The following is a 16863-nucleotide window of genomic DNA, read 5'->3' on the forward strand; positions in this document are numbered from 1 at the left end:
AAATGAATGGGACCTAGAACCAAAAAATTGCCTTGTTGTGGCTACAACACTGTTTATAAACCATTATAAAATGAGTATCTCAATAATTAATTCAGAGAATATTGAACTTATTGAGCTTAACTTTAAAAATACTTGAAACCAGGGAGCAGATGTTTTGCTAGTTGGCCTGGTAGGGACAAGATCCTCCCAGCTGCAGTGTGGGCCTGGCATGTAATGAGAGGCTAGAGAAAAGTGTCACAGAGCTTGGCATAATATTTTGAGAAATAGTAAGCAGAAAAGTACTAAGTAGCAAGTACTCCTTAGGTACAAGTAATTAGAAAAAGGTTTCCTTTCTTCATCCTTTGCAATTTCCAATAGTCTAAAACAGTCCCATTAATAAGCAAAGGGAAAGGCATAAGTAAGTGTAGGCTTGGATCCTTGGCCCAAAGATAGTCATGTTGAGAGGCTTTACGATGGAAAGGAACTACTATTTGAAAAAGTTCAGAATGCTGTGATCCTAGAAACTCCGAAAGTTGGAACTAAATTTCCAGTATTAAATATCCCCTTCAAGCTCAAAAAGGAGCCACTTGGCTCACTGCCGCTAGAATAACATCAATTTAGTTTGCACAGGAAGGTCTAAGAAATGGAGATGCGCTGCAAGAGAGGTTTTAACTATTCCTCTGTAGCTTTATAAACTACAATATGAAACGCAGGGACACTTAAATATGATTGAATCAATACGCTGCACCCTCCCCCCCAAAAAAGAGAAACACAGCATAAGGCAATGTTAGAAAACTTTAAATACAGGATCAAGATCAAATCAGTAAGGCATCACACATTTTTAAAAAATTCAATTTGGCTGTATACAATGTAGGAAAAGAAAAGAAAAATCAAAAAATGAACAACAAAGCAACAGCCTCCTGAAATGGTAGACCCTGGGATAAAACCCAGTTCCTGGCCATAAGCCTGGGAAAAATCCCTTAACAAAAGAAAAGGTCTGGTCATGCTAAAACCCATTCAGGACCCCAAACAGGGTTTCACAGTAAGCTAAGATCTTGCTCTGTGAGAAAAGAATGGGAGGCGTTGATTTGAAAGCCTAATTTTCCCCCACTCCAAAATGGTGCTAAATTGAAGCCTTTAGCAGAAGCCACTATCACCCTACCTGAGATGCTATGCTCCAACAGCACCCACTGCCTACCATGTCAAATGTATCAACAAGGTCTATCTCACTGCCTGTGAACCCACTGTGGGCAACTGCCCTGCTCTTATATTCCAAAAGGTCATGGCGTCTTAATGCAGTCAGTGCCTAAAACAAAGTCTACATTGGCTCCCTTTTCCTATCTTAAACCAACAAAGCTAAATCAGTGCAACTTTAGTGATGTGGGAGAAACATTGCTTGTCCAAGACAGACCAATCCAAAGGGCTGTGTTGATGTGTCTTCTTGCTACTCTTTACATAGAGCTGCCTTCATGGGCCTCACTGTGTCAGTTCTAGTAGTGTTAATACTGTATTTCTTTGGGTTTTTGACTTTTATCATTTTTCCTACAAAAGCCATTATAAGGGAGAGGAGAATATTTAATGATGTTTAAAATAATGTGATATTTGGCCTGGGTATCTCAAATCCATTTAGTAGTTCTAGCTAAAAATGTAAACAAAAAAAACAGAGACCACCACATTGAATGATACAGTTGTGTATCTGCTCACAGTACAGCTTGAAGAGTCCCTTCCCTCCCTCCCACAAAAAAAAAAAAACAATGACCAGGAACAGCCAAGCTGCCCATGCAGATGAATTTCAAGAGCCCTCAGCTAAAGGGTGATATATTGTTTAAGCTGGCCAACCTAAAAAAAAAAAATACTAAAATTTGGGACTGAGCATGCCTCCAAAGCAGATTTAGCCATCAATTTCAGATTGTGTTCACTGTAAATAAAGTTCTCAAAACATCTGTGCCTTTACCAGGGAAGAGAGTCAGGTATGCAAATGCTGGCAGTTTTGTTGAATCCATACTGTCCTTGATAGCCACTGGTTTTTCACTGGGCAGGGACACGGGGGGGCTGTTACCATTCCTTCTTCTTCTCATCCATGGACACACCACCAGGGCCCAAGGCAACCACGAGAAGTAAGCCTCCAATCACTGACATGGTTTGGAAGAAGTCATACTTGAGGAAGTCATGCATGGGTTTATAGACTGGGACGGTCCAGAAAGCGTTGAAATAGACATTGATGCCAAACAACCAGATGACCAGAGTCAACGCAGCTAGCTTGGTTTTGAAACCAATAGCTACTAAAATGATCAAAGCTGTGCCCACGATGTTCTGAAGAATCTGTATTGATTCAAAATAAAGAAAATTCAAGATGAATGTAGAGGAGAAAGAATCATGGAATACGAATACCTTCCATATGTAGTTGGTCACCTAGCCTTTGCTTGATGGTTTGTAATGTTACCTTTAAAATAGATATAAAATACCATCTCAAGATAGAGGGGATCTGAAGCAATCAAACCTAATATGGTTAATGCTTGTTATTTAGCAAGACAACAAGGGTTCCTACCAAATATAAGAGCTTTCAGATTGAAGAATAAATGAATTAAAAGATGACAAAATCATTCACTTCTATGAACAAGGTGGGAAAAAAACCCTTAAGACAGTAATATGAGCTGGAAGACTTCATGAAAACTAAACCTGTCCACTTAATCCTATTCTTTTTTGTCTTTTCTAAGATCTTATTTCAGTTATCACCTTGTTTTATTTCCTTTCTCTTCATAGGCTCTTTCCCATTTGCTTATCGACATGGTCTGGTCTCACTAACTGTAAAGTCTTTACCCCCTATCTCTTTCCACTTCCCTGCTAACTATGTTGGCATCTCTACCAATCCACCAAAACTACTTTTCCACAAGGCCTACTTATCATCTACCTGGCCATTTATGCCTACTAGTGATTCTCTCCTTGAACTGATTACTGTTCTTACTAATAGTACTCCTCTTTCCTTCATTTGCTCCTTTCTCTACTTGGCTATAATCCTAAGGATTTTCCCTTGATACTCTACTCTCTCATTTTAGAGCAATCTTAATCTCTATTCAATGATTTCTTTTATCACTCTCTGAAAAATTTAAAGTCCCTAGTCACACTTTCTTTCATAAGGCCCATTGCAATCTGATCTTTACTCTTCCAGTCATACCTCATATTACTAAATAATGCAGCCTACTCTTAGACTCTTAGTCAAACTGATCTACTCTGTTCCTCAAAATGTGCCTTAATACCTCCAATGTCCTTGCTCATAATGATCTCTATAAATAAAATGTTCACTCTCTAGATTTTTTTTAAAGACAAATTCAAAACATCACTTCCTCCATAATCTTCCTAGATTACCTTGAGCAGCAATAACTCTCAGATACCACACAGCCCTTGTTATATCTTCCTAATACACGTTACCCAAATTAGTGCTATAACTCCCTAGACAATAAGTTCAGTATCCAATCTAAACTTTATATTTATGTAATATATAGTCAAACTGGTTATCATTACAAGTTGCCTTTACACCCATGCCGCAGGACAGTCTACTTGAATGGTTATCAAGAATACAGTGTTACTTGCTTTCTTATACCAACCTTCCTCATTATCTTCAGGCTTTACAGAAATTAAAATCAGCCCCTCACAAAAAATTAGGGTAACGAGTCTCTGGTCACTTTCAACTAAAGACTCAGATATCTGTCTAAATTATGTGGATTCCTCCTTGCCTCAATTAAAAAAAACAAAAAAAAACATTTACAGTCAACTCCAAAGATAAGATATATGCTTAACTTTGCTCCTTCTGGAAAGGCAGGCAGTCCACAAAATAGTCAAACCTATATGCAGAAAGCAATACTTTATGAGCTCAGCTCTACTTGCTGCTTTACTCATTTACCAGTAGTTGAAACAGACAGTATATCCAAGGTAAAAATCCCATTCCAATGCTTTGAACTCAGGAAAATAAGACAGGATCGAGATATTAAGTGGCTACCAAGAAATTGAGATAAGATCCTATTTTGAAAAATATAGACATTTTTTGGAAGAGACTACAAACACTTACAGAAAAGAAGCTGGGATCAAAGTGAAGAAGTGTCATGAACATCAGGACCAGCAATACCCTCCCACCAAGCTGCATGTACTGTTTGGGTGAGCTCTCTCGCATGGTTGGGACCCCTGCAAACATGCTTTTTCCTTCAGAACGGGACTCAGCCAAGAGCAGCAACAATCCTCCTCCTAAGGCCAGATTCCTGGAGAACAAAAGAATGGGAACAAAAATATCAAAAACTACTGGTCAAAGATCAAAACTCAATGGATCTTGGAAAAGCTAATTAACTCTAAACCAGAAAGGGAAATCTCATCATCAGTTTAAAAACCGTAATGTTTTTTCTTCTCTTTATCTCTCTAAGAAGGCAGAGAGCTGGGGCTGCTACCAAGAAACTCAAATCGGGCCTCAGATACTTATTAGCTATGTGACCTAGGCAAGTCACGAAAACATTCTCTGTGTCTCATTTTTCTCACCTATAAAATGGGGATAATAACCCTTATACAATACAAGAGTCCTTGTATAATCAAATCAGATTATATTGTTAAGTGCTCAGTGTAGTATTTAATAGACATTTAATAAATGTTTCTCTCTTCCCTACATGCTCCAAGACAAGTAAACCAATAACAAATATATCTGTATAACCAAATAGTCCCTACAAGCTATACCATCCTAGGAAAGGTATCACTGCCTTCCATTAGCAAACAGCAGTCTGATATCTGATAGATCAGTACAGAACAGTAGAAAGAGCATGGAAATAAAACTATATACTGGTACTGATATGGCTTTCCCCGAGTCTATTGAGATCAGGCCAAACATTTACGAACCTATCTGTCCTGGGAAAGGGAGTCTGCTCTCTTACCATTTCATTCTAAGCTCTGGAGTGCCTGACTGTAGGGATACCAAAAAAGCAATCAACCTTCATCCATTTTAATAATTACAATGCACATACCTCATCAAAAATTTGAGATCCCATAAAATGCTGTATGCAATTGTCTGTTGAAGAAAAACAAGAACACACAGTATTAGTCTTGGAATTCTCAAACTCTTGTCTATCACCCCAAAAGAACTATTTAAACTACTTTTACAAAATATTAGAGTTGTTTAATAGAATACAGAGGACAACTATAAGCATCATGCTTTGACTTAAAGACATAATCTCACATTGGCTCTGATGATTTATAGTGTCATTACATCTGATAATTAAAGGAACAAGTACTCTTGATGCAGTTAAATATCAAGAAAATTGGGCCTATAAACTCACCTCAATATTACCGATGTGGCAACTGAAATTTAGCAAAAAAGAAAAAGTATCTGATAAAATGCTGGAAATCTAGGCATTTGAGAAGTACTGTAGGAGAAAGAATTTAAAAGCACTTTTCAGCTAACTGGGCTTTTTTAATGTTTTTAGAAAAACATTATGTATCTTCAAAGGTAGAGATGATTAGCAATCAAGCAGCAAATTTGTGGGCAATATCTGAACATCAGAAATAGTTTTTCAAAAAGCCTTACTGCACTAGATCAATGAAAGCAAAATAAAGATTTCAACTTACCTGTAATGCTATAATTCCAAAGAGTCCAAAGCAGGCATATTGTACAAAATTTCTGCTCAATACCAAGATACAGCCAGCTGAGAAGTAGGATGGGAAGGTAAGAATTAATGACTACTAGAAGAAATGAGTAACTAACATTTTCAAGAAGTATTATAATTTCTCCTTATATGTAATTATGGCAATAAAAACACTCTTCCTAGGTAAAAATAACCACTGGGAGCTTTTAATATTATGGAAATAGTATAGCACCAATGCTATCTATGTCTATAAATGTCCCAATGATGAGGACATGGTATCTTAATTATTAAATATGCAAGTAAGAGACCACATGAGAGCTTACAGAATGAATAACTGAAAAGTCAATTATCTAGTAATAAATATAGCCAACTACTATGAAGAATTTTAACTTCCTCCATGATAAACTTTCTTTACTTCTTTGTCTGAAAAACTCAACACATATTTGAATCTCTATACACACAATGCACTCCTCATTTTCTGACAATTAAATCATACACTATCTTATATGGCTAGCTGTTTCACCTGGTATTTCCAATAAGGCTAAGCTCTCTGAGAGGTAAACCTGGGTCTAATTCTTCATTCGTATTTTCTACAGTAACAACACAGAAGTGTTTGGTAATAATCATGAAATTTTCTGCTTTTATAGCCTGAGGAACTTGTGACTATGATGGAGTTCTAATTCAGTATAAATGAAAGGACAGCAAAACTCTCTTTCTCCCACAAACTTAATTAGCCAGATAACTCATGCCAGATAACGTAAAATCTTTCTAGTCACTTACTCAACTGCCCAAGCAAATTTAAGAACACGAAGATAGAGGCGAGGATATAGCCACAATTCCAGGTTGCATCAATATAATCTCTCTGTTCACTCCACTGGAACCACATTCGGATGCCATCTTCCAGGAAGGTGCTAATAAGACACAGGCGTGCCACATGAGGGAGGTACTGCTTTGTGACTCGAAGAAACTATTGAGACAACAAAAACCAAAACAATGAAAAACTAATAACAATGAAGCTGGGAGCCCCCAAATACCAAAGACATGCATCTCCTTCAGCTATGGATAAGCATTCATCAGTTATTTTCCTTATTAGTTTCTTCATAGCAGTTATTTTCTAAGCACATCAACTGTTAGTTCTTAGTTCAGTGAGCCATTCTGTAAGGGGCTATCTACATATCTATGGAAATGAATGACTGTACAACAGACACAGAAGGGTAAGCAGTGGTGAAAACCTTTCCCATATGACCCACTCTTTCAGTTCTAGAAAGCCTATCTAGATGGTAATTAAACAGCTCTATTTCCAGAAGACAGGAAGCACATTTTTTGGTTATACAAAGAGTCAATCTAATTGCATCTAATGTAATTGTTATTATGCTGTACTCTTCTCAGTATAAAGAGTTCTGTTGGAAGCTACATGAATTCCTAATTCTGGGAAAGTTAAAACTGGATGAACCCAAGCCATCTGCCAGGTCCACCAGAAATCCTGATGGAATAATTTGCTCACTTACTCTATTTCAAAGCTCAGGTGCAATAAATGACAAAACCCAGACACCAAAGAGAACTAGTCTATGGTCTATTAATCAAGATGAATATTCCTAAAGGATCTAAAGCTAAAAGATATATATATTATTTTGTATCATCTGCCATACACATCAGTGAAAGTGTGAACACGAGACTTTTTAAAAGAGCTATGCACATGATGTTTAATAAATATGAATGTTATAATTAAAACAAAACCACCTATGATACACTATGATTACCTCATACATAAAAGAAAGTTTTATTTTTTAAAAATCAGATAGGAGGATGAATTAGTGAAATAACTGGCAAATGCCACAAAAGAGAAAGTACAATTATGATTGCCTTTTGTTCCATGCTTACATAACATTTGGGCTGTGAGACAGTACCTTGTAAAATGGCACGCAAAGGTGTTATTCCATACAACACACACACACTTCTCTTACTAGTCATGTTTAAGGTCCAAATCAAAAAGAAGATAGGGATGAAGAGGGGGACACCTAATGTAACAGACATCAAGAAGAAAGAGACAGTAGGATAACTACCCACATAAATGATTTGTCAGAAACCAACACAAGGGATGTGCCAAGTAGTTTGAGTCTAAAGGGTGGGTACCTATAAATAAACACAAGTATTCTCTTCCAGGACTAATATCAGTGTTGGAATAAGAGGAGCTCTTTTATATGATTTCCTAAACACCAAGCCGAATAAAGTTCTAGAAACTTCAAACTGAAACTATATAACAGGAGCCTCTGGTAATCAATATCTAAATCAGCTTTTAACCAAAATTCAATCTTTCCCAATCAATACTAAAGATAAGCTTCCCTCTTCTATCACAAAAGGAATCAAAGGAAATTTCTGCATTCTTATGGAAAGAAAATGGGTAAGAGAAATGAAAAAGCAGAATCGGCAGGGAATACCAGCACTGCTAGTCAACTTACTTCAAAACTACTGATGTATCCAACAAAGACCTAAGTTAAGATCTTAGAGGAATTTTTAAAAAATCTGTTCCATGGTTTAAATCCCAAGTTGTGCTATTTTTTTTTTTTAAGAACAGAGGAAAGGAAGAAAATTATAAATTATGATGAGAGGCTGACAGCCTATGACTTTAAATTGGCTTTGTAATTATAGTCATTATATAAATATATTCACACAATCTAGCATCCAAACTGAACAGAAGGTACGATAACATTTGAAATGATGCATACTTTCCAGTTTCCATCTAATACTCCAAACATTTTTCCAATGCTGAGCAAAATCTGATCGGCTACAATTAAGGAAGAACATAATCAGTTTAACAGGTTTGAGATATGGGTAGAGAAAGGGCTATAAGCTCTCATTTGAGTATTAATAACTTTTATATACTGAATTAAAAAGCACCAAGCATATGATATATGCAGATAGCTAGTTGTCTGAAAGCTATAAAACAGAAGAAAACTTTTTTTTTTTTTTTTTTTTAAAGAAATTAGGAGACCTTAACCAGAGGGCCCCACAAATCATTTAGCAATAATAATAAAGACCAGACACTTCCAAAGAGCAAAAAAAGCAAATAGAGGTAAGACATACAAGTTAAGAACTTTAATAACACCTCAGAAAGCATAATTATAAAAAATGTTTTGTCTTGATTACATACTAGCCATGTCTACATGTTTAAACATCCACCAGCTTCAAGAGTTCTTTTTCAGTAAACAAGCAAGAGTAAGGGCTCGAAATCCAGAGTGTCCTTTGCTGAAGAGAATATCAACACTCATACAAGCAGGCAGAGATGATGAATTCCTCAATTTCTCTGCTTTGTTTCAATATTAGTTTCTAACAATGAGGACAATAAAAAAATTCAAAACAAAAAGGCAACAATATTCAGATTAACTGCAGTAACCAATTTCAGTCCTGGAGAATAGATGATCAAAAACATTTCTTTGTAGAATTCTGAGGGACTACGACTACAGATTCACTATCGGGTGTATGGTTGCTTTATCAGTTTTGCTTAATTGTTTTGTTTCATTACAAAGAAAGATTTTGGGAAACTACTAGTGTGGAAAAAAACCATCAATAAAACAAAAAATCCTTATTCAAAACAATAACTTGGGTGTTTAGGTCAAAGACATTAAGATAGAAACTGGACACTGTTCCTTCCTTTATATAAAATTACAAACTATGCAAGAAAATCTGACCCTCCTGTCTTAGAAAAATTTAAAAATTCCTAAATCCCACATACCCAAATTACAAAAACAAAAAAGCTATCATAATATTAGAAGCAAGCACTGATAAAGGTTACCAAGTAACTAATAAGTTCCTAAAGTAAACAAGCTGAGTCAGGTTATTGTAGTAAAAAGATCATTGGATAAAGAAGTGGGTTCTAAACTCACTGGCTGTGAAATTTTGGGCAAATCACTTCTCTCCGTTACTTTCTTTAGAGCTGAGCTATATAATCTCTAAGTACCACTTCAATTCTAACCTTCTGATAGATATCTAGATTTAGGAGCAGTTTAAGTTAGGGTATACATGAATTTACCACCCACAGTTCTTTCTGTTCTGAGCAAAAAGTTGAAATTTTATTTAATAAAAGATGAAACCATCTTTTTTTTTTTCTTTTAAGTCCTATGCCTTATCCTTTGTTCCATAGATTGTTGGAACCAAAGAATTCATTGTCTTAGTGTCAAACCTGGTAATACTATTTGACTACAAATCATAGATCCCTCCTCAGACTCCAAAGAACCAGAATCCCAGGTGATCCAAAGAGCAATGACAGAAGTTGCAGCATATGACTAGTGATGAATAGTGATGAATCATACGCAAGAAATATCACCCAGGAAATTGGCCAATCATTTATCAAAAGACAGACAGACAGCCCCAGTATCCACAAAATATAAAATTACCTACAACAATTTAAAGGTCCTCCTCCTTTGTTCATTGGTTAGATACTTATGCCAGCTGGTCAGTCAATAAATATTTATCAAGCAGGCACTGTGCTTAGGGGGAATATGATCAAGAATCATATGTGATGAAAAGGTGTGGATGATTTGTAGAATACACCTTTAAATGTTATATCATCATTGTCAAGATTATCAATTTACCAAGTATTATTACTTTACCCTTTGCTCTGAGAACAACTTCTCAACTAAGTCTTAGCATATCTTGCACTAGAGGCATTTCCTTTACAAAGGAGAGTCCGAGATCCAGTCATCAAATCAGTAAATGATAACAGCATTAGCAGAGAACTAAAAAAAAAAAAAAAGTTGAGCAAAAGCACATCACTGACACACTCAAACTTACCATGAGCATATAGCACAAAACATATGGAGCGCTTCATAACACCCAAAGTACCAGATACTAACATGCAGCATAAACACTATAAGCACAAAGCTGCAAAATCAGACTGATACTCGTTAGAAAAATATGAAGGGAAAACTAGGTCTGAAACTAACCGATGAGATCTTAAAAGGAAGGAAGAGATAAGACAATTAGTTAACTGTTACAAAGCAGGATTTTCATCAAAAATCTCCAAGAATCTTACAACCAAGTATAAACACAGAATACACAGTCTTAAGAATTAGGAAAACAGGATTTGTTTACATAAGGTTCTGAGGGGGTGGTAGTGGGAGGGGGATTGGGTTTTTTTTGGGGGGGAAGAGGGATGATATGGCAAAATGCAGGGAAATACATCAAAAATAATTGCAAAGAAGGTCATGTTTTTATCCATCCTACTAAAGAAAATAGTAGATTTTTATATTTATAGCAAGAGGGAAAGATGAAATTGAAGAAAGGCTCAAATTCTAATATTAATCAGATCTTCATCCAAAAATGTGACAAGTTAGTTTTCTTTTTGTCATTAAAGTTTGGAAATATCCCTGAAAAGGGGATATATACACACACAAACAAAAATCCACAAAGCTTAGAAAATTAAAGCCTATGGAGAGAAAAAAAAAAATGTTGAGTCAGGAGTGACCCAGGCAGGTGACTCATACAAATACTGCCAACACAACTCCAGGGTTTCCCTGGGAAGTCTCCCAGCTGAATACCACTCAGCAGGTTTGTGCTAGGACAACAGAATGAAATTAGAGGTGATCTAGTAGTATTAGTTGGGAGACAATAGTTAAAAGTTTTTTTCCTTTAGTAAATGAACCGTGACAATTTGTGAAAGAGCCTAACAGAAAACTTACTACCAGAAGTAACACAGAAGAGAGCACTGTTGTAAGTATTTCGTTTTCTACTGAAGCCAAATTATATAGGTCATAATGGCTCAAACAAAAACAAACTTAAAAATTGTACTATAGGGAGATCAATAATAATAATAATAAACATTATTATTCACAATCCAATTAGGTTACAAAAATAGTTTCAATATAATGAGGTTTCTCACAAAGGATTTGGGAGAAAAAGAAATAAACTCACAATCCAAATTTGCTACTTATATGGATGAACATGCATTACTCATTATCTGACTTGTACCATGCTTCTGACAAGATAATTTCAGACAACTAATTCTTAAATACATATAATCAAAATCTGTGCTACTGAGGACATGCTTTTCCTAGACTGGATTTCTCAGGGCAAACAGAAAGTCTATCGATTAAGAAAAGCTCATAGAATCCAGTTTTTTACCTCAATAATAAACTAATCAGAAGTCATTCATCCACTGGATGAACCCAATAAACACTGGAAAAATCTTATTTATGAGCATCTAAGTGTTTAGAAGTAAATTTGTTTAAGCCACCTAATAAGTTTTTAATAAGTGGACACAGTTTGGTACTCTTATCAATCACAAAAAAATATATTATGAGCTTACTTCGTGTCAGATCCTTGGACTTCTACATTGAAGCCTGTAGCCCCTTAATCCATTCTTTAATGGCTACTTCCTAAGGCAGCAAACCTCAAGAACTTTACAACACTGTAGCAACAAAAGAATCCTAGTGCTGAATTATTTGGTCAAAGGGCTCAGCACAGACCTTGGTAATTCATACATTCTGTATAACCATCAAGGTCTAGATTCATTCAATTACCCCTCTTTTGACAGAATGTATGTCCAACTCACCAAGAGAAGACACTACATACAGTCCAAGCTAAAACTCAGGTGGTACTGGTTGCATTTCTGATTTACTGGTCAAATTAACCCGTTCATTTTATGATGTTTTTGTTTCCTTTACAAAACCTTATGGAAAGGTAAGAGAAAATGGTTTTGTCCTCATATTACCCGAAATGTTAATTCAGTATTATTTCCCTGCTCATTTCAAATCAGATCAAAGATTTTTTAGGCTGCCATTTATACAATCCATCTTAAAAATCTTATTTAATATAGACAGCATTCTCTGCAATGTAAGATGAGAAATTTGGGGGGCAGAGAAAGAGCAAACAGCAGGGAACCATCAGCTCTAAGTGCTAGAGATGGAAAGTTCTAAGAAAACTAAAGCCACCCACAGAGAGATGTCATTTTGATTTCACTTACATATCTAATGCTTTCCATCTTACCAGAAGCAATAAAAAGCTTCTTCCCTTCATTCTCTAAAAGATAAAGAACTTTACTGAACTTACATATAAGTATTAAAAGGACAATAGAGATTTACCTTAAACTAGTGGAAGAGACACTTTATCTCTGGGGACTGAAGATGCTCAAACATTACTCAGTATAATCCTATAGATATATTCTAACATTGTCCAATTTACAATTTACAATAGCCAATATACATCTGGCTACTGCCTCAATCTAACTTATTATTGACATTTTTTTTCTTAATTTCTGACTGAAGGAAAAGAAAGGAAAATAGGAAAAGGGAATCACATGAGGGCCTGATATATTCTTAATGGTTTATTTCATTAAAATTTTCTTTTAAAAAAACAGAGCAAATAAGACAAAAAATATTACATAGAGTAATATATTAAGTAAAATTTCCCTTTTTTTTGAAGACCAGAATGACAGCATCATCTAGGCAATAGCTAAAAAAGAGACTTTGTTATGAAATGAAATTTCATTAGCCAAACAGTTTTTCCAAGAGACTGAAAATTGATGATATATGGATCCCATAGTTTTAAAAGAATAATTCTTTAAGCAAGTTGTTAGTTGGGAAACAAATGGTGCCACTAAAATGATCTTTTTTTTCCTCTGACAGATATTGGGCAAAAATACATGCAATTTAAGCCACAGATCAATTCTTTATGTGGGTATGCATAATTTTCTTCCCCAAAATGATCGTACAGAATGAAGACACATTATACAAACCTAATACTGAGGATACAAACCCAGGGATGAAGAATGACTGGAAAGTTTCTACAATTTAAAGATTTATACTCCACATCTAATTTGGAAAGCAGATACTAATATTAACCCTGTAATTAAAATTCCTCCAAGAAAAACTATCCTTAGCTGAATATGCCCAAGAAGGAAAAAATTTTAATTAACTCACTTATTACTACTTTTCATTTTGATAAAACTCTACCAATATTCAGAGTATTTGAGAAAGTGCAAGTAATATATCTACTTACATAGATATTAAACTACTTTTCAATTTGTAAATATATTAGACTTCTAGCACATTCAAGTAATTATTTTGCTAATTTTGTTAAATGGAAGATATGGGCAGCTTTGCCTCCCTTCCCCTTCTTGAGAAGATCTTGCTGATTTTGTTTTAAGAACTTTTAACAATTGCTCAATTATCTATTTATTTCAAGGTTTTCCCAAGAGTGCCACCTCCATACTTTTAGAATGGGGAAGCGTGCTGTAGTATACTCTTCAGCAGGGGTATGTGGCAATTGCCCATTTAAATGAATGAAGGGCAGTTTACCCAACACAATTAGAGGATCTTTTCATTTAGAACCCATACAGCAGAGAGTAGATACTTGTTAGATATTTCAAAAGAGGCGAGAGGCACGGTTGAAGTCTAGTTTCTCTTTGACTTTAAGAGTACAAATCTGCTCCCCTATGACTTACAATCTGATTGCCCATGATGTAGATGAACCGTCCTGGGCCTTCCAGAGATATAACTTGGCTCCAAGGGAAATGAAAAAGAACAGAACATCTTGCTGCCCCAAGTCTTAGAAGAAAGTGCCTTTAGCTAACAATATTACCTCAAATTGAGTGGATTTCTTTGCTTCTGGGAAGGGGATGGAGGAGGACAGAGTACCCAGATAGTAAGGAGGAGAAGAATCTATATCTTTAATCTGAAATGACCAAATCCCCAAGCATCTCAAAGATTTGATCAATCTGCTTAGGAGGATAGAGTCCAAAGCTGAGCCACTCTCTGTACTCTGCAGACCCCAAAACTAAGTCTTTCAACCTACCTGCTCTGTAGCTAGGGTCCCCAGCTTCACCAGAAACTTTTTAATCAAATACTAGTGAGGCTGGAGCACAAGAGTAAAAATCCAGAGAGATTGGGGGATGTGAGGAGGCCTAGTTCCAGCTGCAATTACCAAGGTAAGATATGTTGTTGAGGAGTGCAAAGAAAAAAAAGCCTTAGGGGCAAAGAACATTACAGCATTACAGGAACTTTATATGAGGCACATAAGACAGGAGACGTTATAAGGGACTGTCGTCCAAAGAGATTAGGAAGATTTGGGGGAAATGTTATAGGGAAAAAATGTCAGAAACCCTGAGAGAAAGGGGGTGGGGGAGAAAGTGCACCAGAAAGAACTGGGAGTAAATGACATATATTTAGACTGGGGAAATGAAATAGAAAAGCTGAGGTCAGAAGGGTATTATAGAAATGGTTCACGGTTCTGGAGCTAGGACACAAAGTACCAAACATGGGGAACTGAATTGCATTACATAAAAAGGTGCAGGGAAGGGCAAGACCCAGAACACAAAGGTTTGGAGGCATTATAGGAATTGGGGTGACTCACAGAAAGGGGGAATATCTCTGGGAAGTATGGGGGTGCCCCTGGGGGGGCACCCTAGAGAAGAGGGCTCCTGCGTTGGAAGGCGCAGCTAACTCCGAGGTGGGAAGGGGAGGGGCAGCTCTGGGGTGGCCCCAGGAGCCCCCGGGGAGCAGCAGCAGCACAGAAGAAGCACAGTATAAAGTGAGACTTCACAGTAGAGCATAAAGGGAGGAGGCACGGGGGGCCAGATCTCAAAGGAAGCTAGCAAGGGGGGAGCGGCGGAGTTTTAGGAGTGGGGAGCCAAGAATAAATGGGGGTGGAAGCCCAGGAGAGAATTCCGGGGCGGGGCAGAGCAGGAACTTCTGGGGATGGGGATGGTGGGGGGCACTGGGTGCCGGCGCAGCGCGCGGCTCAGCACGGAGAAATGGGGAGACGGGAGGGACTTCTGGAGTGGGGCACAGTTCGGGGAATGGGGGCGAAGAGCTCCAGAAGTGGGGGTACACAAGGTCTGGGGGGAAAGGCACAGGGGAGGGCTCGGGGAATGGGGAGACAGGGGGGAGTTCGGGAGCAGGGGCAGAGCGGAATCCTGGGGACTGGGCAGGAGTGGGGAACTCTGGAGTGGGGGCGCAGTGTCGGGGTTCAACACCAAGACATGGGGGTGCAGCAGGGGATTCTGGGGCGGGGCCTCAGTGGAGGCTTTGAGTGGGGGGTCAGTGGGGACCCCCGGGGCGAGGGGCTCACGAGACGGGGGCTCGGGGAGGGGGCGCGGCCCGGGCCCCGGACTGGGGCGGAGCCCCGCGGGCCGGGGCCCCCCGCCCCCGGCCCCGGCCCCGCCGCCCTCCCGGCCGGCCCCGCACCTGGTCTGCGACGTCCTCGGCGGTGCCCATCAGGTCGTTCTGGCCCATGGCGGCGGCGGCGGCGGCGGGAGGGCTCGGCTCTGGCTCCCTCCCGTGTGGCGCTGGCGGCGGCTCCTCCTCCTCCCGCTCCCGCTGGGGCCTCCACAGGAAGTGGCCTCAGCCTCCTCGGCGGCGGCGGCGGCAGCGGCGGCGGCGGCTCCTGCTGCTGCCACGTAGGCCAAGCCTTAAAGGGGCCGCAGCGCAGCCCCGCGCCCGGCCCGGGGAGGGGGAGGGCCTTAAAGGGCCCGCGGCCGGCCGGCCCCGACTGGGGCGGGGCGGAGGGGGGCGGGGCGGAGGGGGGCGGGGCGGGGGTTCCTTCTCCGGCCCTTCCGACACCCTGAGCGCGAAGCCATCGCCTCCTCTCCGTAAACCTCCGGGCCAGGGTTCCAAACCCGTGCTCTTTCCAGTCTCCTCCTTCTGGGCCATTCTCTCTTTGCAGTGGTAAAGCTAAGGCCCCCAAAGTCGCTCAGATGTGACCGATTAAGTAGCAGGGAGAGGCTGTTAGGCCCGGGCCCTGCGCTTCGCCCCAGCAGTCTGCCCCGCGGCTGGGGGGAGACCGCGGTGTGACTCTTCCGCACGCCCGCGCAATGCATGAATAAGTGAACGAAGCCAGCGCGTTATACAGCCGGGCTCCGAGCAACGGGGGGGGGAGGGGCCGAGGAGGGGAATAGGTGAGGAAGCCGAGGCCCCCAAAGGGGCTCGTTCAAACTGGCGCGCGTGTCCGAGTTGAGATGAGCCAGATTGGCGCCGTCCGGCCCTTCCCTCTGAGTCCGGGGCAGCTTGCCCCCCCAGGCTGGGGGAGGGGGGAGGGCACGGGCATTGAGCCCTGGTGAGGCGGTGGGAGGAAGGGAGGAAGGAAAGCATCCCCTAAGTGCTTCTCATGCGCCAGGCCCCGAGGGTGCCGGTAGAGAAGCAGCCCCTGCCCTCCAGGAACCACTAGGTAACGGAGCCGGGGTCTGCGGCCGCCAGGAGGGATGGCCCGCCCCGCACGCGGGCCTGCGCCAGCGCCCCTTTACACAAGGGCCCTGGAGCTGGCGGGTCCCCGG

At 39.7% G+C, this 16863-nt stretch overlaps 1 protein-coding gene across 1 annotated transcript; it reads right to left on the reverse strand.

Annotated features, from left to right (window-relative positions):
* Positions 1 to 756: 756 nt before the first annotated feature.
* Positions 757 to 15930, reverse strand: SURF4 (surfeit 4). Its single transcript, XM_031954916.1, has 6 exons — positions 15779 to 15930; positions 6378 to 6564; positions 5581 to 5657; positions 4980 to 5023; positions 4046 to 4232; positions 757 to 2301 (listed from the first exon to the last, which is right to left on the reverse strand). Exons 1-6 carry the CDS (start codon positions 15824 to 15826, stop codon positions 2035 to 2037), a joined length of 810 nt encoding a protein of 269 aa, XP_031810776.1. The 5' UTR covers positions 15827 to 15930; the 3' UTR covers positions 757 to 2034.
* Between the last annotated feature and the right edge of the window lie 933 nt (positions 15931 to 16863).

This window comes from Sarcophilus harrisii, chromosome 2, assembly GCF_902635505.1.
Source record: "Sarcophilus harrisii chromosome 2, mSarHar1.11, whole genome shotgun sequence".
NCBI classification, from domain to species: Eukaryota; Metazoa; Chordata; class Mammalia; order Dasyuromorphia; family Dasyuridae; genus Sarcophilus; species Sarcophilus harrisii.

Coding starts and splice junctions, on each gene's coding strand:
- SURF4 (XM_031954916.1), bottom strand. CDS start 15,826: ATGGGCCAGAACGACCTGATGGGCACCGCCGAGGACGTCGCAGACCAG. Junction 6,565..15,778: donor CCGAGGACGTCGCAGACCAG/GTGCGGGGCCGG, acceptor TTGTCTCAATAG/TTTCTTCGAGTCACAAAGCA. Junction 4,233..4,979: donor GATCTCAAATTTTTGATGAG/GTATGTGCATTG, acceptor TTTGTTCTCCAG/GAATCTGGCCTTAGGAGGAG.